Here is a 27,437-nt window from a genome sequence, read left to right on the forward strand (position 1 = left end):
CTTACAACAAACACAGTAAACAGAATTCACACATACAAACACACACACACACACCAGCATCATCATCAGCATACAGCCTCAACACACTCAATGCAACTTCAGGCATTTGCCAGATCTGTAACCTTCTCCCTCTTTTTCCCTACACCCACCCATGCAAACATACTGTAATTGGTGTAGTCACAGATGCCGGCCACTGTCAAAGAGTCAGAGCAGAAACTCTAACGCACACCAGAGTGTGTGTGTGTGTGTGTGTGTGTCTGTATATGTTTGTGAGTGTTTGTGTGAGGAAAATTAAAAACACAAATAAAAACGTGTTATAGAATACAATATGGGTTCCCATTATGGGTGCACCATGTTATAGCATACACTATGGCAGGGGTCGGCAACCTTTGAGACCCCCAGTGCCAACTTCAAAATTTCTAGTCAATGAGTGTGCCACTATCAACAATAATGGTTAAAAAACACACACAAACAACGGGAATATACTTCTACAAATTTGGAATTTTACTTCACATTGATAATGTGCTAATAAAAATGTTATTATTATTATTATAGCCATGCATAACAAACGAAACGGCCACAACATTTTATAGGCAACAGCAGGCCTATTTAACTAAACCGTGTGGGCTGAGGCTAAAATATCTTGCCTACCAGTCAGTGTGATCCCTGTCCTTGCTTTTCTTGGCTGAGCTTTTTTATCTGGGGTTCGTAGTTTGTCACTTTGTCAGTCTGCGATTTTTTTTTTTTTTTGCTGCTACTGGTGGAGCGTGCCAGTGATTATGCCTCGGCGTGCCAGCAGTGGCACCCGTGCCATAGGTTGCCTACCCCTGCACTATGGGATACCATTTAGTCTCACAATCACGACTAGAAACACATTTTTGGTAAAGCATGTTCCAGCTAGTATTACACAACTGCACGCAAATGACCATACACATTACACACACAGTCCCAAATACCACCACATGCTTGGCAATGAAGAAAGATCCATCTTTTTCTCTCTCTGTGTCTTTCTACTATACAAACACACACACACAATTTTGTCAGCGACATCTGTGTGATCTTTAATGTTCAATTTCTTCACAATCAGAGAGCAGGCCTTATTTCTCCTGATTTAAAAAATAAACACATTCTTACATAAAATACATAATTCTACTATAATATAAGTATGCCAAGATCAAAAAACAACTAAAATGTTATAAACAACCTATAATATAACTCACAAGGAATGAAATGTTGGCATAGGTTGCGATTTTAATATTTACCCACTTGGCATAATTATCTTTACCAAAGACCAAATAAAGACAATGCCTTTCCACTAACTTGTCTGGTATGTGAGTGATTTTGTTTCGTCATAGCACCATACAGTATTTTGCCATTGTGAGATTTGTATGCTATCTACTTTGATGTTCTGTTGCAGTTATTCTATAGGGCCTGGCGTAACCTTTACATTTGTAGCTGTGCTGGGATCAGTGTGTGATGTGGACCAGAAAGAAGTGCACAGCAAGATGCCCAACAGCTTAAGATGATCTTGGGTCAGGTTTAGGCGGCACGGGCACTGAAGAAGGGAAGGGCACGGATAAAGGAGTCGAGTCGGCTGTTGAAGAGCTCGCTCTGCAGGGTGTCTCCCAACACACACAGTGGGTTCTTGACGATGTACTCGACATATAGCTGCTCACACACATTCACAAAGATGGGAGCAGTAATCAAATACAAGTTCATACCATTTATGTGCACTGATTAAAAATCATAACATGAAAAGTTGATTCTTGCTTAAAGGGATAATCCGGAGTGAAATGCACTTTAGATAAATTTTTCGGACTATTGGGAGTACATACGTTGAGTTGACACCAAAATCATGTCATTCGGATGTATTTTGAGAAAGTTCGAGTTCACCGTTTTTAGCTTTCGCCGCTACAAAACGCTATTTTTATACCTCTTCTACTGTTCCAACCAACACTACACTTACGTGGTAGTGAGTAGAGGGTCCCTAAAGCCAAACCGAAGTATCCCCACGTCTTTATGTGGTCGGATAGAGAGTCCAGAATGAATTTAGAGTCAGTACCTTTCCGGAAATGTCACTGCTGCAGCTAGCAACGCGTTAACAACATTTTAATAACATTTCCGGGAAGGTACGGACTCGATTAAATTCATTCTGGACTCTCTATCCGACCACATAAAGACGTGGGGATACTTCGGTTTGGCTTTAGGGACCCTCTACTCACTACCACGTAAGTGTAGTGTTGGTTGGAACAGTAGAAGAGGTATAAAAATAGCGTTTTGTAGCGGCGAAAGGACTTGCCCCGGTCACTTCCAGGCTAACGAGTTTTGGCTAAAAACGGTGAACTCGAACATTCTCAAAATACATCCAAATGACATGATTTTGGTGTCAACTCAACGTATGTACTCCCAATAGTCCGAAAAATTGATCTAAAGTGCATTTCACTCCGGATTATCCCTTTAATCATGCGCACACACACGCACACACACACACCGTGCTGTATATCTGGTGCAGGATGTCTCTGCAGTTGGGCACACCGAGGTCTGTGTTCATGATGATCTTAATGCCAGTGGGTGTCTCATAGTAGTGCAGCTTATAGCGACTTGTCTGGAAGGACACAAAGCCATCCTTCCTGAACAAAATGGTCAAGGACATACACCCACTGCGGTTTCCCAAACACACACACACACAAAACATTGGGCTAGTCAAGGACTGTATACACTATAATCAAGAACAATTGCAAGGTCAAGGACTGTACGCCTAGAAGAATATTCATGCACATAAATTATACAGCAATTCTAAAGATCTGGGCCTAATCAAGGTTAAGCACACTCATTCCATAGACGGAATCACGTAAGATACTGTCGGGCAGCCGTGGCCTACTGGTTAGGGCTTCGAGCTGGTAAGCGAATACTATACCTACTGGGCACACACACACACACACACACACACACACACACACACACACACACACACACACACACACACACACACACAGAATGTGTTAAAAGGATACATGTCCAGTGGAGACATCTTACTGACAAAAGATCGAATGGAAAACAGCATTCCATACATCAGCTTAAACTCCTGCGAAATAGAGAAATAGTTTTTATTATTATTTGTATTATAATAAGGTTCTGCTTAAAATGTTAACAAAAAATACAGCAAAACCATATCCCATCAGCAAACAAAGACATGTACATGTACTGTCTATAGACGTCAATTGCCTTTTTCAATGGGGAGGGCTCCTGGGTGGGCTTGGGAACGATTTGGCAGAGTTTCAGGCTTGTAAACAGACTGTACTAGCGATCCGAACCGCTAGATGGCAACAGTGCCATTTGGATGATTAGTATCTGCCTAGAGTGCACATGCAGAGACATCCCTGCTGAAAAAAACAGCCTGACCAGCTAAAGGTGGTTTGCTGGTTGACCAGCTAGTTAACCAGCTTATTTGACCACCCTTTGATGGTTAACCAGCTAGACCAGCAAAAACACACCTTCAGCTGGTTTACCCAGCTTATGATGGTAAATTCAGCTGGTTTTGATTGTCGTACCACCTTAAAGGGATATTCCGCCATTTGTGGAAATACGCTCATTTTCCACCTTCCCTCGAGCAAAACAATCGATATTTGATTATTACGCCAGATGAGAGTGTAGTTCCATGTCAAATCAGCCTAGAAAAACGCCAGGTTTCATTTTCAGTTGGTCTTATTGCACTTTCTAACTTGAGAGGAGACATGTTTTAAATGGGAAAATTACCAGAAATCTTAGTCACTTTTAAACATGAAGCTAGCAGGCGAGAAGCTAATGGTCTAATCCGATTCAGTGATCTATGCTAGGCTGAAGCTAAAAGTTGTATCGCCAGACTCACAGAATGGCTGGATGAACGGGAACAAGGTAAATATCGATTGTTTTGCTCGAGGGGAGGTGGAAAATGAGCGTATTTCCAAAAATGGCGGAATATCCCTTTAAGCTGGTCATTTTAGTTGGTGTTGCTGGTCTACATTGCTGGTTTTTACTGGCCACGCCAGCTTATGTTGGTTATTCTAGAAAACCAGCTTGACCATCTTTGTCAAGCTGGACAGGCTGGTCACCAGCATGACCATCTTAAACCAGTTGTATCCCAAACGACAGGCTGGTCACACCAGCACGACCAGCTTCCTCAGATGGTCACGCCAGCATGTCTAGCTGGTGGCCTAACCAGCTACACCAGCAAAGACCAGCAATAATAACTGTGTTTTGGGCAAAGACCAGCAAAGGCCAGCTAAAACCAGCTAAAACCAGCTACCAGCCTAAGCTGGTTTCTTGCTGTTTTTTTCAGCAGGGATATACAACAAGCAAAACACTTGGGCTGCATCCGAATACCCATACTAACGTACTATATAGTAGGCGAGACGCCGTACGTCACAGTAGTAGTACGTCCGAATGCTTAGTAGGCAGCGACTAGTAGGCGAAAAGTACCCGGATGGCCTACTACCGCCGCAGTATACAATGGTTGGTCACTACGCTATCCCACAATTCAGCGGGTACCCGATAACCGTAGAAGAAGAAGAATCGCCGGGAAAATCAAATAAGACAAAATGGCTGATACAGCAGCAGCAGCGACAGCGATGTCAGCCCATGTTTATAAATGTAAGTATATTACGAGAAATGTTGAATTTAAATGTTGGTTGTTTCCATGTTATGTAATATGTTATGTATACCAGTTGAGGTAAGTTATATTTGTAGGCTATTATCGAGAGAAGAAATTAATTCAGATAAATGTTTGTTAGTATCTCGTTTTGTCTGCTTTAGTTTGCCTGCTCATTTAGTGTAACGTTTTTTTATTATATTTTTTTTTACTGTTTACTATCGACTTTAAAGTAGAATTAGTGATATACGTTTAATCTGTTGTGTACTGTACGTTACATGATCAGGCCGTATGTAAAGCTAGCGTTATTTTCGTGTTCTGACATTGATTAACGTTAGCACTAATGCTGTAAAGTGATCTGAGATAAATTTGTTATTTTAGAGACAGTTGTGCCGTGCTGTGTGTATCGAGGGTAATATCGTGTGCATTCCTGCTAAGAAAACGATTAGCCTACCTGTTAACGGCAGTGTTGTAGTAAAACCGGAGTTGTTTCCCCCCCCCCCCCCTCGATGCCGCAGGGACGGACGAGGATACACGGCGCCTGATAAAGTGGCGGACGGACAAGGACGAGCTCTTTACTGGCAAGAGAAACGCCGCCGTCAAAGGTTTCGAGTACGTACAAATATATTTGTGTTTGAAACTACAGTAACGAAGTAATACTGTTGTTAGTAATGTTAGGTGTGTCTGATGTGTCCACTAAATTTTTTTTATTGTTATGGCTGTTTCCCCTGCAGACTTTTCATTCAGAAGTCCTCCTTGGGAGGGAAGGTGTCTCCCACTGCCGCTAAGCGGAAGTGGGAGAACCTAAAGATGAAGTACAAAGTAAGTTGTGTGTAATTCAACAGGGTTATGTGTACTACATAACTAATATTTTTTTCCCTGGAAGAATTGGATTTAAGATTAAATTAGATTGTCCTTGTGCAGAGTACAAATGCAAATGCATCTGTTAAAGCAGATTTAAATATGGCTATGTACTATAAACAATGTATGAGCGACGTGTACAAATATGTGCAGTATAATAGCAGTATGAAAGCTATGTGCATTAAACAGTGTGAAAGTGTGGTGAAAATCATACTCCTTTGTGAATGTTTCATAGGAACTACGGTCTCCCCCCACCGGAGTGAGCACAGAGGGTGGGGAGGCGACAGCGGCATCCTGGAAATGGTATGCCGCCATGGATGAGGCAATCGGCAGGAGGCCATCAGTAAGTCCTCCTTGCCTGATTGCCTCATCCAGCCAGGGTGCTGCTGTGGTCTCCCCACCCTCTGCTGCTCCTCGTAAAAGAAAGGCAACAGGTGGTGTAAGCGATCTGTTGGAGCTGCTGGAGGAGAGGGAGAAGAGGGAGAAGAGGGACAGAGAAAGAGAGAGTGAGATGCAGGAGATGGAGGAGAGGCGATGGCGGGAGCTGGTGGAGAGGGAGGAGAGGCGAGAGGCAGAGAGGCGAGAGGCATGTAGCACCGCATTATGTAATAACACCGCATTATGTAATAATGTAATAAATGTGCACGCCATTATGTAATAATTGTCGCATTTTGTAATAATCTGCCGCATTATGTAATAAACTTCTTGAACGCAATATGTAATACATTTTGCCGCATTATGTAATAAGTTATTACATATTGCGGTTGTTACTACATAATGTGGTTGTTGCGTTTTTTTTTTTTTTGCCAAATGTAACAATTGGTGCATTATGTAGTAACAAACCAAAATTGACATTTTCATTGATTAAGAACAGCATGATAATGTGTATTTTACTCAAAAATGATAAGTAAGGGGACAGTATGTTAACTATTGCTCAGCTTACATTGTAACAATCCACCTTTTAACTTTGGTTGTGCTCATTTAAATGCACAAGGGGTTCTTTTCAATTAATATTTGCAGTCATATTAGTCATGAGATCAAGTTTAGAGGTAAGTGCTTCTGATAGTTAACCACTTTATACAATTGTCAAGTAAATCTCTGTCTTTGCTCAAGCAGCAGCAAAGATAAGACATACAGCACCAAATTATTAAACATGGGCTGTGCACAAGATGGGTGTGCCATGCATTCTGATATTATTATATTATTGGCTAAGTTAGCTGGTGTTGACATAGCCAACCATAAGCTAAGCTAACACATGTTACACATTAACATAAAAGGTTTTCTTTTCAAGTTCATTGAGGACACAGTATCTCAGTCTAAATCCTGCTTAGTTTGTTGTAGTACAACAAAACAAAATTAATAATAATAAATATAGCTGCAAGCGGCGATGGCAGGTCCGGTCATTTCGGAATCTAACAAAGCAATACGTAATTGTTGGTGGGCATGTGCATGAGCAACACACATGCCCACCAAATTTGGTTAATTTTCATCAATGTATGTGTCAACCACAACAGACAACAGGCTAGGTGGCGCTATAGAGTCCATAAGCCACACCCTAGGCCAAAGCTCTCTGACTAGCTGCAGCAATAACACACAAGCCTACCTAGTTGTCGTGAATGTATGTGTCAACCATAATAGACAATGTGCTAGATGGCACTATAGAGTCGCTAAGCCACACCCTAGGCCAGAGCTCTGTTTCTGACTAGCGGCAGAATTAACACACAAGCTCACCAAATTTGATTCATTTTCGTGAATGTATTTGTCAACCACAACAGGTAACACACTAGGTGGCGCTATAGAGTCCCTAAGCCACACCCTCGGCCTGAGTTCTGTCTCTGAATAGCTATAGCAAAACACATGCCCACCAAATTTGGTTCATTTTCGTGAATGTTCGTGTCAACCACAACAGACAATGCGCTAGGTGGCGGTATAGAGTCCCTAAGCCACACCTTAGGCCAGAGCCAAGGGGGCAGGCATATTCCCGGAAGTAGAGACACGAATTGAGCTGGTTATCAACACTCTGCTAACTCCCATGGACGGCCATAGATTGCAGATTTTTTTGCGATCCCATAACTTCATGTAACATGTGCCCTGTGTCGCCCTTATAGCTTCTGTGTATTCTACAGTATATAGGGTATCGAAGGCAAAAATAATTCACGTCTTCCCCGTATATAACGTTGGTTTCCCGCAAAAAAGTATAGTTAGCATGTCGGTTGGAGGGAAGCTAACGTTCGACAGGAGATAAGAAGCTCAGTCCAGCCTGCACGAAAACCATGACGGAAAGTCATTCGCAAGATCAGTGAAAAAGCGTGTAGCCTATGGTAGCCTACTGTTTGATAGGGTAAAGCATTACCTAGAGGCAAGTAAACAAAATAATAATATTAAAAACGAACATTAATAATGGATTGACAGTTGTTCTGAAAATCCCATCTATCAGACCAGTTACAGCAATGTACAGGATGGCTAACGTCACAAAATGAGTATGAGTCTGCGCAGTACGTAAAGTAAACAGATTTTTGTTTCAGCCCCCTCCCATTGAGAACAACGGAGTCTGTTTGTCCATTTCTTTTAGGTCTATGGCCAGAGCTCTGTCTCTGACTAGCAATAGCAATAACACACAAGCCCACCAAATTTGGTTAATTTTCGTGAATGTATGTGTCGACCACAACAAACAATGCGCTAGGTGGCGCAATAGAGTCCCTAAGCCACACCCTAGGCCAGAGCTCTGTCTTTGACTATCGGTAGCAATAACACACAAGCCCACAACATTTGATTAATTTTCGTGAATGTATGTGGGTAGTTGACATCTGGCCAAGAAAAAGTGTTTTTTTTGGAAAACATATTTTTTAAAGAAAAAATACAAATATTTATGTAGTATGGAAACTGTAGTTTCTGAAAATAATAGTGGTCACTCATTTTGTCAATGACCTCACCTATTTTTTCCACGTTTACACTCATCTGCACTGTGAATGTGTCCTATGGTGTGACATTTAAAAAGTACTAAGAAATGATATTGAATAACATTTAAAAATACATGAAACAGAATTGTTCACATTATTAAATCATTCTTTTCTCAAAATTATATTTATTTCACATAAAAGTACTAATTACAATCATTTTCACCATGAATAGATGAACTTGATTGACTTTTCCCTATGAATGTCGATACATTTTTTTCCGCCAACCTTACAAAACTGTTTGAAATTGTACCTATCTAAGAGGAGCTATTATTGGAGCTCCCCTCATGCCAAACCTGCCTTTTTTTAAAGTACGTTTTGAAATTAAGGATGTTTTTCTGTTGTTTTATGTTTGTCACACTAAAGGACAAAATGTCACACTGAAGGACAAAGATAGCTATTGCATGAAGTGAGTCAGAATATATGTAGTGTTTATTGTAACAGTGATAAAGGAGGACATTTGTTGGATAAGTGTTGCTTTTTCCAGGCATTTTTTTTGATGATAACCCATTGTCAGTCAATAGTAATAGTACTTAACTGTGTTGAACTAATTTGTCGACTATGAAACCATGGTGAAGTTTCACTTTGTCTATGAGTTCAAATAATAGGTGAGTGCAGATGCATGTAGGCTATACTCTGCTAGTCACAAACAGGTTTTAGTAAAGCAAGGTTTAGTGGAATCCCTGTTCCATATAGTCTTGTGTGCATGCAGATTCCTTCAAATGTGCTGCTGTGTGAAGTTGCATTGTTTGCTGTTGAAGGAAATGATAGATATTATTCTCATTGTTTTAAAGGATGTTACGCCCAAAACACACCCATGACTGATTAAGAGACATAAGAACAACCCTTTTGTGTCCAGTACCTGACAAAATCACACCATTAAATTAGTGAATGTGGACTGCCATGCCTTTAATGTCTATAAACGTTGTGCTTCTGACCATCCGTTTTTGATCGCCAAAAGAGGGAAATTCCATTTTAAAACATTGCGTTACATTCATGTCCACTCTATCTAAAACATCCCTACTGAAAAAAATAGCAAGAAACCATGTTTATGTTGGTAGCTGGTTTTAGCTGTTTTTTGCTGGTTTTCTTCCAGCTATTGCTGGTCTTTGCTGGTATAACTGGTTAGGCCACCAGGTGGACATGCTGGCGTGACCATCTAAGGAAGCTGGTCATGCTGGTGTGACCAGCCTGTCGTGTGGGATACAGCTGGTGTGAGATGGTCATGCTGGTGACCAGCCTGCCAAGCTTGACATTGTAGGTGTAAGATGGCCATGCTGGTTTGCTAGTATGACCAACATAAGCTGGCATGACCAGTAAAAACCAGTAATGTAGACCAGCAACACCAACTAAAATGACCAGCGTGACATGGTACGACAAGCAAAACCAGCAGAATTACCATCGTAAGCTGCAGGTATGTTTTTGCAAGACTTTTGCTGGTCTATAGCTGGTTAACCATCATAGGGTGGTCAAACAAGCTGGTTAACAAGCTGGTCAACCAGCAAACCACCTTAAGCTGGTCAGGCTGTTTTTTCAGCTGTTAGAGCAGTTTTTAATCATACTTGACACAATTATCTACAATGACATTCTATTCGTTGGTGGCAACACTGGAAGTTCCAGGGCAGGTTGGGCCACAGGTCCTGCAGGGAGGTTCTTTCTGTTATAAAAAAAGTTTTAGATTTATGTACTTTATATTATATTTGCTTTAGTAACACTTCAGAACATTGTATGTCGTCTCTAAAACAGCAATAAATATTTGAATTTAAGTCATTATTAGGTGTCACACCAAAGGACATTTCCTGTCACACCAAAGGACATTTAAGCTTTTGTGGCAGTTAATGACCATGCTAATACTAACTGAGCTGCCATTAGCAACTGACATCATGCATTTGCATAATATTACATAGTCCTGCTGTTAAAAATACAAATTTGAATACAAAAATGGCATTTAGGGGTGTCACACCAAAGGACAAAAAAACTTAACAACTTCAGTGGTCTAAAAACATAGTTGAATATTTGAGCAATTCTGAGAGAAATTCTCACCATGTTCACTGCTCCAGGGCTTCATTGGGGTCTTCAGTCACATGACCTTGAATGGGGTCTTTCAACTAAATGTATTTGTCCATGATTTTGGCCAACTTAACATCAGGTTATTGCATAACACCAAAGGACATTTTTTTCTGTGACGAACTTTACGGAGTTCCTACCATTTTAGAAATGTATGTATGGGAAAAGTGATTGCCACTTAGTAAAATAGACACTTGCACAATTATGCCAGGAGTGTTCATTAAAAATTTGAAACATTATTTCCTCTATTTATAAAAGTTAATATTTATATAATTATGTTGTCTACCATCACACCATAGGACAATTTTAAGGTTTGGCTCAAAGTTCTGAAAAAACGATAAATAACTCAGGTATTAAAACAACAAATTCATGTAAAGCAAGAAAATGTTTAACCTTTTACAGTATTTTAAAATGTGAAAATGTGAAATGAATTGTGTTTTATCTTCTGTGACGGTGAAAAAGCCACGTCATGTCATCTACCCACGTGTCAACCACAACAGACAACACGCTAGGTGGCGCTATAGAGTCCCTAAGCCACACCCTAGGCTAGAGCTCTGTCTCTGACTAGCGATAGCAATAACACATATAATGTGCCCACCAAATTTGGTTCATTTTCGTGAATGTATGTGTCAACCACAACAGACAACGCACTAGGTGGCGCTATAGAGTCCCTAAGCGACACCTTAGGCCAGAGCTCTGTCTCTGACTAGCAGAAGCAATTCCACATGTAGCTGCCAAGTTACATCCAATTTAAAACCTTTTTTCTGCCTATAACACCAACTTCCTGTTTCTTGATAAGACGTCATAATTCAAACCTTCGCCATTTCGATATACTTCGACAATTAAAAAATCTGGTCGTAATTCCTCTTGAGCAACCCCTCAAGATCATTTTAGTGCTTATATGACATGATTTCGATAAACTGTCTAGGAGATTTTTTTCAAAATATGTGATGTGCAGAAATCATAATCATAATCATTACTCAAATTCTTCTAAGATTCACTATAAAGTTGAAATGTAAAATTGTTTAGATTAATAGAACACACCACCACAACACCACATGTCCACCAAATCTGGGCCATTTCCGTGAATGTATGTGTCAACCACAACAGACGCTGGCGCTATAGAGTCCCTGAGCCACACCCTAGGCCAGAGCTCTGTCACTTAGTAGTGTTACCAATTCCACACATAGCTGCCAAATTTCAAGAGTTTTAGAGCATGCCAAGTTGGTGAAAAAAGGCAAAACGTGGCCCGGAAGAAATTTAATCTGAGCAAAAACAATAGGGCCTTGCACCTACGGTGCAGTCGCTTCAGCACCTCGGTGCTCGGGCCCTAATAACTTACGTTTAAACATTGCCTTTCCACTAGCAGGCCTAGCCTAGCCAGTACTGAGTCCCAATCAGTACCTTGCAGGAGCAGCAATATCAAGTACTGGCTTAGGCTAAGTGCCTGAACAGCATAAATCAAAGGGAATTCTGATAGGCAGTTCCCTCCATATACTGATAGTTTGGCTATACTGTATGTGTGTGAAATTTGAGTCATGGCCTGTTTTACTGTAGGTAAAGAACATTGTTAAAATTCACTTTATTATTCTGCAATTCCTTTGTGTGATCAGTGTGTTAGGCTGTATGTTGCAGCTGAATTGTTTTTCATTTAGTTGCTTAAATACTTAATTGCATCCTTAAATTAATACTTATTTGTAAGCATTAATTTTGAGTAAAATACACATTATCAAGCTGTTTCTAATCAATGAAAATGTACATTTCGGTTGGTTATTACATAATGCACCAATTGTTACATTTGGCAAAAAAAACACCCGCATTATGTAGTAACAACCGCAATATGTAATAACTTATTACATAATGCGGCAAAATGTATTACATATTGCGTTCAAGAAGTGTATTACATAATGCGGCAGATTATTACAGAATGCGGCAATTATTACATAATGGCGTGCACATTTATTACATTATTACATAATGCGGTGTTATTACATAATGCGGTGCTACAAGGCAGAGGAGAGAAGGGAGCAGCGAGAGCGAGAGAGAGAAGAGAGGAGAGAGAGAGAGGAGCCAGAGCGAGAGGAGAGGAGAGAGAGAGGCCAAGGAGAGGGAGGAGCGATTCCTCCTTCTCCTTCTCCAGTTAAAGAAAGATCGACCACAGTGGATCTAGTTTGCACGCGATGCAGGGAATAAATATGCTTACTTCTTACATCAAGGATGGAAAACACGTGAACGGTATGATCCATTTACATTGGATATTGCTATATAGACTAACAACAACTTTGCTAGTGCTAGCTTGCTAAGTCTACCGTCCTGTTCAGAGTCTATAGCGATCATCAGAGTCCCTAGCAACCTTGACGAGACTGACGAGATAACAGTGCAATCGTAGTTGACATACTACTGAAACGCTAACGTTAAAAAGTTGATTTTCACAAAAAAATCGTTTTCTCCATTTTTTGGTCAAAAACAGGTGTTCTTAGCAAAACTAACCCAAGTTCTACTGACGATTACTTAACTCATTAACTGCCATTGACGTCTTTAAACGTCAATTTAGACACATACGTTGACTGCCATTGCCTTTTTCAATGGGGAGGGCTCCTGGGTGGGCTTGGGAACGATCTGACAGAGTTTCAGGCTTGTAAACAGACTGTACTAGCGATCCCAACCGCTAGATGACAGCAGTGCCATTTGGATGATTAGTATCTGCCTGCAAAGTACACATACAGAGACATGCAACCAGCATGCAACCAGCTAACAATGAAGATCGACCACAGTGGATGTAGTTTGCACGCGATGCAGGGAATAAATATGCTTACTTCTTACATCAAGGATGGAAAACACGTGAACGGTATGATCCATTTACATTGGATATTGCTATATAGACTAACAACAACTTTGCTAGTGCTAGCTTGCTAAGTCTACCGTCCTGTTCAGAGTCTTTAGCGACCATCAGAGTCCCTAGCAACCTTGACGAGACTGACGAGATAACAGTGCAATCGTGGTAGACATACTCCTGAATCGCTAACGTTAAAAAGTTGATTTTCACAAAAAGATCGTTTTCTCCATGTTTTGGTCAAAAACAGGTGTTTTTAGCAAAACTAACCCATGTTCTACTGACGATTTCTAAAGAATGGAAAACGATAGAAACAAACCGTTTTTTCCTGGTGAAAGAAGAGAGTCTAATCTTTCATTTGGTACCTTCGGTGTTTACATAGTCATAAAGCTCACCGTTCGGTGGATCTTGGAAAAACAGTCAAAATGCTGTAAAACGTCTGGCAGTATGGAGCGCTCTGCACTGAAAATCGCTGGCAGCCAATGAGTTAAGAACGGAAAATGATAGAAACAAACCGTTTTTTCCTGGTGAAAGAAAAGAGTCTACTCTTTCATTTCACCTTCGGTGTTTACATAGTCATAAAGCTCACCGTTCGGTGGATCTTGGAAAAACAGTCAAAATGCTGTAAAACGTCTGGCAGTATGTATGGAGCGCTCTGCACTGAAAATCGCTGGCAGCCAATGAGTTAAACTATGTTATACAGTTACACGAGTAGTCACATGACCAAGTATGGTGACACAAAATAAAATGTGGTGCATTTGTAAGCAGGTAAGAGGGATAACAATATTGTGTGGCGCAGTAATATCCTCACTTTTGCACTTTCAGTTTCACTTTGGAGTGAGGATATTACTGCGCAGAGTCTAAGTGCTCCCAATGTTATTCCGCCACACAATAGTTATACCTTTTACCTGCTTAGAAATGCACCATGTTTTATTTTGTCTCACCATACTTGGTTGTGTGACTACTCGTTAAATAGGAGGATTTTAATAGGGAAAACATGGAGGTGTTTGGTCACTTCTAACTTCATCTCTGTTAGGATCCTAATGAATGCATTGGGCTAGCTAAGTGCTATCAAAGTTGCGCCGCGCGCCAGAGCCAGTGAGTGCACGCATTGAAACATGAGAGGTATGTATCAACTCGTCTTAATTAAGTGAATAACATAGTTTAATATGAAAAAGCAGTGAAGTGTTCCTTTAACCGACAAAACCATAGACCTAAAAGAAATGGACAAACAGACTCCGTTGTTCTCGATGGAAGGGGGCTGAAACAAAATTCCGTTTACTTTCCGTCGTACTGCGCAGACTCGTACTCAGTTCGTGACGTTAGCCTGCTGTAACTCGTCTGATAGATCGAAAACCTCTGAAATTGTTAACGTTCGTTTTTTAATATTATTATTATGTGTACTTGCCTCTAGGTAATGCTTTACCATATCAAACAGTAGGCTACCGTAGGCTACACGCATTTTCACTGATCTTGCGAATGACTCTCCGTCATGGTTTTCGTGCAGGCTCACTCAGCTTCTTATCCAAACATTACGGGCGAACGTTAGCTTCCCTACAACCGACATGCTAAAATACTTCTTTACGGGAAACCAACGTAATATACGGGGAAGAAGTGAATTAATTTTGCCTTCGATACCCTACATAGAATACACAGAAGCTATAAGGGAGACAAAGGGCACATGTTACATGAAGTTATGGGATCGCGAAAAATCTGAAATCTATGGCCGTCCAAGGGAGTTAGCAGAGCGTTGATCACCAGCTCATTTCGTGTTTCTACTTCCGGGAATATGCCTGCCCCCTTGGACAAAACCAGGTTCACCTAAATTAGCCGGCATTTGGCTGTCGGTGTTACATGGTAACTGGCTCCTGTGTCAACTGGCTTCGTTGATGACGTTCCACGATTCATGACGTGTCTTCGACAGATGTGGCACCTTGACTTGTCAACTTTCTGATATAAACTTGAGACAAACGAATACAGATATGCATGACATCTATAAATGCCAAAATTGACTGTAGTAGGCTATATGCACTGGATCATGAATATGCCACCAAAAAAAATATTACCTAAAAAAATGAATTATAACTGCATGGGGATTGAACCGCTACCCAAAGTAAACAACCAGATTGTTAACCAGCCACGCACCTGTTCACGCCACGAACCAACTGATTTGAATAACGAAGTGCACTAGACTTTTACCATTAAAACATGTGTTATGTTATCATGATAGTAGCAGGTTAACATGACTGATCATGTTATCTGGCTACTGAGTTATCTTGCTACCGTTGCCCAAGCCATTTAGTTGACCTTCTAAATTGGCTATCATGGTTAGGTTTAACAAACGTTTCACTGCCTGCTCGTCAGGCTGTCTGTGGCCACCTAGTCTATCGGTAGCCTACATTGTGGAAGCATTGCTGATCTAAAAAGATATAAATATAAAACGGATAAGGGCGAGGATTGAACCCACAGATTAGTCTATAGCATAAAGTAAACCTTTACACATGAACCTGTTACGCTACAACACAATTCATTAGACAGAGGGAGAAATACAATATTCTAAAACATCTATTGAAGCCATGTTTAGGCTACAAGTCAGCAACATTATCGTTAATACCCTATGAGCCTACGTGTATTTGAGTTTTTACTATCCTTGTGCGTAAAGTTTGTGCAAAATATGGACACTTTTCCTGCCCATTGCGTTTCAATGGCAGTGTTTCATGAACTGAAATCTTAAAAGGATAGTACAGGCTGGACAAAAGGGTTGTAGAGGAGTCGACCATATGGGAAGATATGGACACAGCAGATAGGTTTAAAAACCCAAACTCGGGGAAACTTTTATTTACTGTTAACTCGCAAGAAAAGCATATCAAAGTTCGCGGTACTCTCTGCACGTCATCAGAACACGACATAAACAGTACATAACAAGGAGGCTGCAACACGTAACGACTGGCTGTGAATTATGTAAACTCAGGTGCCGCTACACATGTTCACATGTACACAAGTTCATCCAGTGAGGAGGGCGCAGTGCCCGGCCAAATGTACTCTGGCCACCAGACGCTGCGGCTGCAGGAAACGGAAGTGCGGGGCTTGTTGACTGTGGAAGCGTGGTAGCTAGAGGGCGGCCCCGCCGTGGGGGCTGGGCAACCACCACCAGAGAGCTCAAGTCCAGATGAGCCGGTTTGAGGCGGTCCACGGACACCCGGTCTTGCCTACCCCCGATGTCAAGGACAAAAAATTTGTCCCCCGTTTCCAGCACCCGGAACGGACCATCATAGAGTGGACGTAAAGGGCTGCGGTGAGCATCATGACGAATGAACACATATGCTGCATTCTGCAAACCTGGCAGCAGTTGAGAACGTGGCATGCCATGCTGAGAGGGCACCGGCGCAAAAACCTGGGCACCCTGGAGATGCGCCCGCCGCTGCTGACCAGCAGACCATGGGTGGGTAACATCAGGCAAGAAATCACCAGGTACCCGCAGAGGCTGCCCATAGACCAACTCGGCAGCGGATGAAAAGAGATCCTCCTTGGGAGCAGCACGCAGACCTAACATTAGAGCAAACGATCCACCCAGCTGTCGTCACAGAGGCTCGCGCGCAACGCGGCTTTCAGCGAGCGGTGAAAACACTCACACGGTCCATTGGCTTGCGGGTGGTAAGCTGTAGTGCGGTGTAGTTGCGATCCAAGGCTGCTGGTGATGGCAGTCCATAACTCTGATGTGAACTGCGAGCCACGGTCCGATGTGATGTCAGAGGGGACGCCAAAACGGGCGACCCATGTGCCCAGGAAAGCCCGCGCAACATCTGCAGTGGAGATGGACTGAAGTGGAATGGCCTCAGGCCAACGAGTGGTGCAGTCAACCACGGTGAGCAGGTGAGTAAAACCGTGGGATGATGGCAAAGGTCCCACGTGCAAAGTCCACATGCACGTGGTCGAAACGTCTCTCTGGAACGTGAAAAGGTTCCAGAGGGGCTTTGGAGTGACGGTGTACCTTGGACCGCTGACATTCGAGGCAGGCGGCGGCCCAGTCACAGACGTCGAGTCAAGTCAAGTCAAGTCATAGCTTAGGTCGAGTCAAGTCAAGTCAAGTCATAGCTTAGGTCAAGCAAGTCACAAGTCAAGTCATATGATAAGCTGGAAGTCAACCGTCTTAAAACTTGAAGAGACGGCAGCCTAAGTTTTATGTAGCCCTCCTTTGCCCAAAAGGGCTAACAAATAGAAGAAGGGGATATAAGGCTAAAGAATAATTATAAATGCTTACTAGGACCAGCAGGATCAGAATGACTAGGAACGACTACAGGGCCTGGTGTACCAAATTACCAGACAGAATGTGTGTATGTGTGTTTAGCTCATGTTTTCATTGCATAATATTCCATTAATAAATACCATACGGAAATGAAATGGAGACACTTCTATTTTAGGCTATATACTACAATTTACTCTTGAAAGTGGCCCATTTCTCATTTATGTCATACTGTACATCTCTCATATACTTATACATAAATTTACAGTAATAGGGTTTGTGCATGTTGTTTGGCTGTTATACTTTATGATTTAACAAAAATAAAAGCAGATAGCAAAGAAATAGCCTACTTGCAGTCATGCATCAGTGTTTCCCACAGATTAGAAGGCAATATGTGGTGGTCGCCCCATGTCTGACGGGGGGGGGGTGCACCCATATTTTTCATTGCATCGCCTTTTTATCGTTCTCCTTTCATATAATGTTTTTTTTTTTTTTTTTACCAAGATGTTAAGCTTGTCTTGATTTGAAACACACACACATTATGTAATTATTTACATTATATAGGCCTATACTGACATTTCTGATATTCATAACAGCAAACTTTATGCAGATTATAGCCTACTATTCATATTACAACTCCACTTCTTAAATTCAGCTGTCTGGTTGAACCCTCAAAATATTGTAAACATAGCAGGCTAAGCTTATCATACTCTGGTTGGACTGTTCAGTTTCCCCACATGTGTTTAAGTTTCAAGGTAAACTAATACTTTTTCTCCTTGGGACAGGCCCTTTTAAGTCTTGGAGTTGAAAAACATTGTTGGTCAATCAACTTGAATGCAAATGTCTGCAGCATAGCCTACTAATGATGCTAACCGAATATAACAGTAATTTAGCTAGTCGTCTTCTGTGCGTCAATACGTCCACGATTGTGAATGTTTTATTTGGATTAAATGTGCATGTGGAGGGCGGCTGTCCATTGAGCACGCACGAGAGCGGGCCAAGGAGAATGAGTTTACTTCTACTGTTTGGTAATTAAGTTGCACGTATAGACTACAAAAGTTGCGGGAGAACTTTATGCTTCTACCCGAGCAGCGTCAGGTGCATCAGTGCGACCACCGACCACGCTTCCAGGTATGATCTCGTTGGTTTTCAAGGAGACAGACAGCCGCGGTGTGCACGGAGGGTAGGGGCTGTGCGTGTGTCTGTGTGAATGAGAGACAGACGCGCGAGTGACAGAGAGGGAGCGCAGGGAAAGGAAATTCAGCTTAACGAATGCTGCGTGTTTTTCAATAGCGTTTCAAAATAAGAATAAATAAATAAATAAAAGAATAACGAAACGCAATATGTGGCGGCCGGTGCTGAATCTGTGGCGCACCGCCACAAATGTGTCTATGTGTGGGAAACACTGTGCATGATTTGTCTCAGCTTCCCCTCGACATTATCGAGAATGTCAACAATTATGTGCATCGGGACAAAGACCGTTTCGAGGTTTTTATCTCCACCAATGAGGTTATGTTTTTCTCGGGGTTTGTTGGTTTGTCTGTATATGTTTGTTTGTTCGCAAGATAAATCAAAAAGTTATGGATGGATGCAAGAGGAGGTCATGTGTGTTCACTTGGAGGAGGTTTGCGCACTCTGAGTGATTTTCAGATAGGCCTACTAAATTGTCTGTTATTTGATAGGCGGGATCAATGTGAAACTAAATCAACATGATACAACTTAATGTGATGCAAACAGCAGGCTCTTGTCACGTTTGACTTAGTGATGGAGATGGGATGTTAGCTGCCAGCTAACGTTAGATTAAAAAATAATGTGAAATTAGCTAGAGACATTTCTTACTTTTCTTTGTGTGGTCGGAAATGGCGGATACAATTTGACGTGATGCTGGATGGGTCGGATATTTTTGCGCTGCACACCTTGCACTCGGCGAATCGTTTCTTTTGTTGAGTTGAATAGTCTTTAAATCCAAATGTTATAAGCCTATTTTGGGAACTGGTAACAGCTTCCATCTTCTAAACCCCAACCGCTCTACTGTAGATGGCGGGCGCGTCACCTAGCACCTAGTAGAAAGGTTGCCAGGTTCGCCCACATGCAACAGGAAATATCCAATCGAAAATAGTTGTTATTATCATTATTAACCAATTAACCAAGACAGCAATGACTTGTCGAGTCATTGCATGCAAGTCTAAGTCAAGTCTCAAGTCATGAGTAGCAAGTCCAAGTCAAGTCAAGTCTTTTCTCACTGTTGATCAAGCAAGTCACAAGTCCTCAATCTGGCGACTTAAGTCTGACTCGAGTCAAGAGCCTCGTAGAAGGGACGCATGAGGTGAGCTGCGTGTGGGACAAAGCGATGATATAATGTCACCATGCCTAGAAATTCCTGTAGGGCTCTGACCGTGGCTGGTCGCAGGAACTTACAAGTGGCATCCACCTTAGCAGCTAGCAGAGCCGCCCCCTTGCTCGTGACATGGTGGCCAAGGAAATCAATGGCAGACAAACCGAAATGGCACTTCGCCGTGTTAACGATCAGTCCGTGATCGTCCAGATGCCGAAACAGAGCCCTGAGGTGCGCCAGGTGTTCAGCCTGGGAAGTACTAGCCACGAGGAGGTCATCCAGGTACACAAAAACAAACGTCAAGTCACGCAGAACACTGTCCATGAGTCGCTGGAATGTCTGGGCGGCGTTTTTTTAATCCAAAAGGCATCCGGAGGAACTCAAACAGACCGAAAGGAGTGATCACAGCAGTCTTATCCACGGATGAGGTCCACCTTTGAAAAAATGACCGTACCAGCCAAGCGAGCAGAAAAGTCCTGAATATGGGGAACAGGGTAGCGGTCGGATGTAGTGGCCTCATTCAAGCGACGGTATTCACCGCACCGACGCCAGCCTCCACCAAGCTTCTGGACCATATGCAAAGGTGAAGCCCAAGGGCTGTTAGAACGCTGTACGATGCCAAGGCGCTCCAGCGTCTCAAACTCTGCCTTGGCAATGGCGAGCTTTGCAGGATCCAAGCGCCTAGCACGCGCATAAACAGGAGAACCAACAGTTGCGATGTGGTGCTCCACACCATGTCTGACCACACCGGACGAGAAAGTAGGTTGGGTGAGGGAGGGCGGGGAATTCTGCCAGGAGGCGTGAAAACTCATCAACTGCAAAGGTGCTGGACAGGAGGGATGAACTGGAGCTGCTGCGCGTGCAAGGGAGAGAGGAGAAGGTCTCGGCGTTGACCAGGCGTTGGTTCTTAACATCCACCGGAAGGCCATGAGCACAAAGAAAATCCGCACCCAAGAGGGGCGTGGACACTGGACGAACTGCTGTCCACCAAAACACACCATAGCACTGCGCCACCAAAAGTCTGGATGGAGCTACCGTTTGCGGCCTCCAAGACGGGACCCCGCCGCTTACCCTGTTCTGTTGAATGTCCAGGTCTGTAGCAGGCAAAACGCTTACCTGCGCACCTGTGTCACAGAGGAAACGACGTCCGGATGCAGCATCAGTGACAAACAGCAACCCGCCTGCATGGCCGACACTCATTGCTGTAAATGAGCGCAGGCCCCCCCGTTTCCCGGTGCCTTGAAACAGCAGGGTGGGCGGCACTTCATAGCCTTAGGTCCGAAACGAGCATGGTAGTAAAGGCCTTGCTTCCTCTGCTGTGCTGCAGCGACAAGAGCTCCCTCTGGTGGTGATGATGATTCAGCAGCACAGTGGTGTACAGCCGCCCTGCAGTGCTGCATGACAGAAAAAAACGTATCTGCCTCTTTAGCCAGGTCGCGGGAGTCCGTGATGGAGGAACCAGCAAGGGCAGACCTCACTTCCACTGGCAGCTGCTGAAGAAAAAGCTCCTTGAAGAGGAAACAAGGCTCATGGTTGCCGAGGAGAGACAACATGTGGTCCATGAGTTCTGAAGGCTTTGCATCCCATAAGCCGCTCAATGAAAGCAAACGATGTGCACGTTCGGAATCATTCAGCTCGAAAGTCCCCAGCAAGAGCGTTTTAAGGCGGTCGTATTTACCTTCCTCCGGCGGATTCTGCAGCAAACTCACAACCCTGACAGTGACCAAGCTACCCAGGGGTGCGTTTCCCGAAAGCATCGTAAGCCTACGATGATCGTAAAGTCCCTCTTACGACCGTCTTAAGGTTTGCCGACTGTTTCCCGAAACCATCGTAACGTCACCTGACATCACCATCAATCAAATCGCACGCAGCACTGGTGAGCGCGTGACGAGAATTGCGTCATTTTTACGGCATGCGTCGCGTTTTTGAGTCGACCAAAATTTAAGACCGCGTGTCTCTTTCACGCGTAGACTGCGCATGTGTGAAACGGAACTGCTGTAAAGACGCCGCTCCAGTAGGTGGAGCACGTACAGAAATAACGCTTAAAACGCAGCAAACAGAGACAGAAGAACACTTAAACTGGCGTTTCCTACACGCCAACGTTGTTATATGGAGACAAAACATTAGACTTTGAGTATTTTAATAGTCAGTTGTAAACAAAGACCTCCTATGTAATCCAAGTTGTGTAAATGGACTGAAGTTTGCTCTAAATATATACTTTTATCGATTATGCTAACCGTTAGCATCTCTATGGGATTTCTCATACACATTAGCCATAAGCTAACCCATTAGTTTAGCTGTAACTTGGAATGCTAGCCTACGCGTGGTGTGCTGTGCCTGTTCTGGTGGATTATAAATGGAGAGATGTGAAGAACCAACTCATCAAACTTTTCAGCAGACATGAGAAAGTACTTGTGGTGCTTCTCCTCATCTAACAGCTACATCCTTTGTATATTTAAGTGTGGAACACTCCTTCCCTGACTCTTCCTTAGTTCAGTGGTCGCACATCCCAGAGTATCACAGTTAATTCGTAGTGCCCAGGCGCTAACCTTGCAGGAGCGTGCTAAGGCCTTTAGATCAGTGCACGCGCGCTCACGCTACGAGCATGTTCGGGAAACAGTCGGCAAAACCAAACGATCGATCTTAAGATGAATCGTAGAAAACCCTCGTAAGAGTGTCTATCCATCGTTATCGGGAAACGCACCCCAGGGCCGCAACGACATAGTAATATTTCGTTGCATTGTCCGTTACCCGTCTGATCGCGAACTGAGCCTCCGCCTGAGCGAACCACACTGCGGCATGTCCTTCCCAAAACTCCAGTAGTTTAAGCGCAACTGCGTTAGTAGCCATTTCAATAAACTCTAAAGATTACCGTCCAAAGAGTCGTCGGGGTCACCAGTGTAGAGGAGTCGACCATATGGGAAGATATGGACACAGCAGGTTTAAAAACCCAAACTCGGGGAAACTCTTATTTACTGTTAACTCGCAAGAAAAGCATATCAAAGTTCGCGGTACACTCTGCACGTCATCAGAACACGACATAAACAGCAAATAACAAGGAGGATGCGATTGTAACATAGGGAGGGAAAGTGAAAACCAGCGCCCCAAGCGGTTGCGTTCCTATCGAAGAGCAGCTCCAATGTTAAGTCCCATAGACCGACTTTTCAAATAAATACTACGCAGCTATACCAGCGATCTTATCCACCAAAAATATTTTTCAGTCTGCATACTGTAATAATCTACTACCTGTGAAAATATCAGACCCTATTTCGCCTTATTTAAAAAAACCGTAATTGCTCGTTTCATTTCATAAATGGACTACAACTTCAAGTGACGTGACACCCTTCCACGACGTTACTCACCTAGCATGGTTTGTTTATTAGCCTGTTAGCTAGTTGATTAGTTATTACACAATCAGACTTACTGCCAGCTCTTGTGTGAGTAGGAGCACAACACAAGTTATCCCAACATAAAGGTAATTGCCACGCGGTTTACATCGCTCTCTATTATTACAAAAATATGATAAGCCAGTTAAGCAAATTGCCGTTTTGATCAGTTGGAGATGAAGCGCCCAAACTGGTGACGTCAAATGCTACTGTAGCTAGCTACTTCGTTAGCCTGACGACGTCATACTCAATTCTTATCAGAATATGAGTCTGAAACTGCTCCATTCAGCTGCGATTATGGGGCGTGATTCAACCGATACAGTGCGGAGGGGATAGCTCTGCACTCATTGGATAGACCAAACCAAACAGAACAAGTAATTGGCTGTCAGTATCTGCGAAATCTAAGACAGAAATATGTAGCAGGGTAGGCTATGGAAAACATCCTCCTTCGTTTTTAAAAATAATTCCTTCAAACTGTATGCAATGAACAGCTGGGGAAGTGTGTCGTTAACCCAACGAGCAAACAGACATTTTTAAACAAACGGGAACAACATCACCCAAACATGCTGTTTTAACTGGGTGAAAGTGAAACTGAAGTTTTCCCACATATCCTCGTTGGTCTAAGTGTTCAGAAATAGTTGTGCGAATCCGTGATAAAAACCTCCGTTTCAATAGCTAAGATAAACGAAAGGCCAAACTGCATGAACAAATTATGCATTCATAGCCATAGCGTTTCTGTTGCAATCAAAATCAACCTAAGCGAACATGGTCTCACACCCAACTCGTTGAACGAGGACGCATGCAGCCGTGAACGTCACTGCTGTTCATATGTCAATCATCACGTAAAGCCCGCCCTGTGAAATGTGATTGGTCCGAGCCGAAGTGTATCTCGAATAGTAGCAGCTGAACCAGGGGGTCAGGATTTGACTGATTAGCTTCGCCGATTAGCAAAGCACTTCCTCGTCGCCATTTTCCAGAAATACATCATGTCCGGTGCCGTTTTACCTGCGTTTTACTCATGCTGATTGGTGGCTGTTCCACTCTCAGCTCATGCACGAGCTTAGTGTGGGCACGAGCTCTCCTTCTGTATCTTACGTCAATCGGTAACCTGGCACTTAATTGGCTAAGTAAAACGGCACCGGAAACAAGCCCCTTGAAACGCCATGTTGAAGCCTGAAAAAATCGTTCAATTTTGGCACTTTTCACTAGCCTAGCATTCCCATTGGGGGCGGGACTTGTTCACTTTCTCCAGTTATTATAATACCTCCATGAGCTGAACGGAGCAGTGCCCATGGAGGTATTATAAGAACTGGAGAGAGGGACTAAGTCCCGCCCCCATTCATTTCAATGGCCGATGCTAGGCTAGCTACTTCAGCCAAAAAAGTTTGAAATTGGCCGCAGCCATCTTTGAGAAAATGGTGTTCCATGGGTGTCCATTTCCGTCACCAGCTAGAATGAGCCAATTAGGCTCCACGTTACAACGAGACAACATAGGTACATCGTTGATGAAGATTGGAGAGTGAGAGAAGGTGTTCGTGAACGCGCTCCTATCGTTACAGGCGCAAATGTATTTAATTATTTGAGTTGGGATGGTGGTGGAGAAGTTTGCCCCTTGTCTCGAAATCCTATAATGTGATATTCATATGTCATGATATAATAAACATGGCGAGTCAATATTGAGCAAGAATTCACTTAGCATACACATAAATATGATCCCCACAGTAAATGCTTTGAACTGACTGTAGCCTAGGATGTTATGTGCGCAATAGGCTGTCTACCCGACGAAAATGACTCATAGTAAGTAGACATGGGATGTAAGAAACGTGTGGATACCAGATATGCTATTTGTGCTGCACCCAGTGTGAATTTGCAGTTTAAACCTACATTTGTAGACAGACGAAATGAAGCCAACGCATATTATAGGCTTACCGGTAGAAGCGCGCATCCATGTGTTATGTTTCGAGCAGCATGCATTTTAAGTCTGCTGTCACTGTCGGAAACTTTTACCGTTATCTACTGTAGGCTGTGACCCCCAACGCTGCGTTGTTATTAACTAGGCTACAGGTCTGCAGCTGAGCGTTTTAAAATAGTTTTCCTAGCCTAGCCTACACGACAGCGAGTAGGTTAATAATTGGGTTTAGTTAGAGAATTTCTTCGCATTTCCTAGAATGTCTTATCATACCTTGCCAACTCATACATAGTCTAATGCAAATAATAGTAACCTATTAGAACGACATTTGCTTTTTTCTTTTATTCACAAAGCCTGGTATAATGATAATGCACAGGCATCAAGTATCGGTAACTTAATCCTAGTCGTCAGTCATTTTATTTATGTCTTCTAGAATGCGTTATCAACATGGACGCGCGAGGACGCTCGTGCCGAAATCGAAACTCGTGCATGAGCTGAGACAGCTCGTGCATGAGCTGTCTCGTGCATGCGCTGGTGCCGGATATGGTACAACCATGGAACGCCATTTTTTCAAAGATGTCGGCGGCCAAATGACATGCTAACTGGCTGAAGCTAACCCTCCAAATCCTGACCCCCTGGCAGTGCCAGACCGAAGTTCCCTGCAGAAAAAGAATGGAGGCGGGGCTAAACTTCGGTCTGGCATCCAGGCTACTACTTCGTTATCACCATGTTACAAACAAACTCAAAACAATTAAACTGATCCTAAAAAATAAAGTATGACCACTAGAAGCAATAGAGCTGACCTAAATGCATAGCATATTGAAGGCATTTAACTAACTTCCCATCGTGGGCCGAGATATATTTTTTCTAAAAGAAAATCCCATCCACTCCCGCTAGCCTCTAGGAACGCATGCCACCAGATGGCGATGAGATTACTTTCCCTCCCTATTAGCGTTAAAGTGAACACGTACTGGCTGTGAATTATGTAAACTCAGGTGCCGCTACAGGGTACACAATTAGCCCTTTTCACGTGATGTCAGACGAAGCGTTGCTGGGTATCCTCCGGCATGTCCAGCCGCCAAATACTACAGAAGAAGAAGAAAAAGTATTCATGGGTTTCATCAGGTCCCTTTCCACAGGTGTATACAATCAAGCACCTTGATTATCAATGCAGACAGCATGGTGCTTGATTGTATACACCTGTGGAAAGGGACCTGATGAATGAATGTTTCTTCTTCTTCTTCTTCTTCTTCTGTAGTATTTGGCGGCTGGACATGCCGGAGGATACCCAGCAACGCTTCGTCTGACATCACCGTGAAAAGGGCTAATTAGACAACGAAGCCAGTTGACACAGGAGCCAGTTACCATGTAACACATATCCTGTCCTGTCTGCACCGCCTGTTCTACTTTGTATATGACATTGCACTTTTCTGCTGGTTAAATACAACTGCATTTCAGTGTCTTTGTACTTGTAGTCTGCACAATGACAATAAAGTTTGATCTAATGAAAGTTGAATCGTATTACTGGTGTATGTTAGCCTATTACCTTACTGATATTTTATTTTTGCAGCACTCCAGCAGCCTAGCACTTCACATCCTCCTTCAGACATTCTCTTAACAGATTACCAGATATGTAACCAGATCAGAGCTAAGAAACCTTTACCAGAAAATAGGTAGTCTCACCTCCTCCTTGGAGATGCCTGCCTGTTTTTTCCTGTTCCATTCGCTGTAATGGAGGCATGTGCCATTCCGGTCGAAGATGTACAGGTTGTGAACGGTCATCTGCAGAGGTGTAGGCTAATGTTACCAGATGATGCAGGCTATGGTGTTAAACCAGTGAATAAATTCAAATATGCCAATATACACAAAACGAATAGTGCGAATATGTGAGCAATTGGTTGGGGGTTTGCATGATCATGATTATAGTCATCTGATAAATAATCCCCGGTGACAAGTCTGTAATGTTAACCTGACAGCACTGAAAACCTGATACATACGTTCATACCATGTCGTCCCGAGAGGATTTTATTAACAAGCTATCACATTAAATATTATTAACAGCACTTTAATAGACAAGAAACAACGGTGTTTACCTCCGGTCTTCCTGAATCCTTTATTAGGCCCTTCAGGGAACAGCAATATTTATGCCTGCTTACATTGTGAGTAAAACAGCAATCGATGAAAAATATTTCTACACAATTTATGAGTTTATCAGTCAT

At 42.9% G+C, this 27,437-nt stretch overlaps 1 protein-coding gene across 2 annotated transcripts; it reads right to left on the reverse strand.

The window, feature by feature from the left end:
• Positions 1 to 1,035: 1,035 nt before the first annotated feature.
• trappc1 (trafficking protein particle complex subunit 1) lies at positions 1,036 to 27,399 on the reverse strand. 2 transcript variants are annotated; one of them, XM_062516187.1, is made up of 5 exons: positions 27,312 to 27,399; positions 26,902 to 27,000; positions 3,015 to 3,085; positions 2,492 to 2,630; positions 1,036 to 1,668 (listed from the first exon to the last, which is right to left on the reverse strand). In XM_062516187.1, the coding sequence occupies exons 2-5, from the start codon at positions 26,998 to 27,000 to the stop codon at positions 1,540 to 1,542; spliced, it is 438 nt and encodes a 145-aa protein (XP_062372171.1). In that variant the 5' UTR covers positions 27,312 to 27,399; the 3' UTR covers positions 1,036 to 1,539. The 2 variants fall into 2 exon arrangements, with proteins under 2 accessions (XP_062372171.1, XP_062372170.1); XM_062516186.1 differs by lacking the exon at positions 27,312 to 27,399 and adding an exon at positions 27,216 to 27,304.
• Between the last annotated feature and the right edge of the window lie 38 nt (positions 27,400 to 27,437).

This window comes from Sardina pilchardus, chromosome 16, assembly GCF_963854185.1.
Source record: "Sardina pilchardus chromosome 16, fSarPil1.1, whole genome shotgun sequence".
In the NCBI taxonomy this organism is placed as follows: domain Eukaryota; kingdom Metazoa; phylum Chordata; class Actinopteri; order Clupeiformes; family Clupeidae; genus Sardina; species Sardina pilchardus.